Below are 687 nucleotides of genomic sequence, written 5' to 3'. Positions count from 1 at the left end.
GGCTCCTTCTAAGACCCCCGGATTTAGCCATGAGACCTTTCCCTTAATCCCCTCCAACTCGTCTCATTTACCGTCGTTATTAGTATCCATCTGTCGGAAGATTTTTTCCGTTCTTTTCTCCGGAGTCGATTCATCTTCGGGCATGTTCATCACGGAGGAGACCATTTTGTAGATGGCCTGGGAGAAGGAGACGGGGATGAGGGTGGGTGCAAGGTGGGTGCCTGCCGTCGCCCGCCCGAGACAAGGGACAGAGCTCTGGGCTTCGCTGCACTTGACACTATCCCCGTGCGATCAGGCTGGGGGGAGCTTTCCCTCCCAGCTCAGCCGGGCTGGATGTTTTTTTTCAACCTGGCTGGAGGGTGAGCTCCTGCACGGAGGATATGCCCACCGAGAAGCCACCTGGATGGCCTTGCGAGTCACCTTCTGATGCCGATGCCACCAGGTTGAGGTTTGGGCAAAGAGAGGACCCTATAATTTTGCTGACCCTCTGTCCCGGGGTGGTTGGGGATGGCTGCGTGCACCCAGTCCTCTCCCAGAGCTAAGTGGGATCAGCGGGAAGAGCCCTGGGATGGGGTGACACAGGGATGTCCCCGGGACAGGAAAGGACACGGAATGCCCCAGGGTGGACTGATCCCTGCAGCCACAAAGCTCAGTCACACCAGGGTGACTGACACTTGGAGCCACGGC

General features: G+C 58.1%; 1 protein-coding gene across 1 annotated transcript in view; it reads right to left on the bottom strand.

The window, feature by feature from the left end:
- Positions 1–63: 63 nt before the first annotated feature.
- Positions 64–687, bottom strand: part of LOC104276088 (neuron-specific calcium-binding protein hippocalcin-like) — a 1,059-nt gene continuing 435 nt past the window's right edge. The window contains exon 2 of the mRNA XM_009872256.1: positions 64–221. Coding sequence (XP_009870558.1) covers positions 64–221 — 158 coding nt within the window. The remainder of the gene's footprint in view (positions 222–687) is intronic.

The sequence above is a fragment of the Apaloderma vittatum genome, unplaced genomic scaffold (assembly GCF_000703405.1).
Source record: "Apaloderma vittatum isolate BGI_N311 unplaced genomic scaffold, ASM70340v1 scaffold28826, whole genome shotgun sequence".
NCBI lineage: Eukaryota > Metazoa > Chordata > Aves > Trogoniformes > Trogonidae > Apaloderma > Apaloderma vittatum.
Note: the sequence above shows the minus strand (reverse complement) of the source record. Positions and strands in the feature narration are given on the sequence as shown.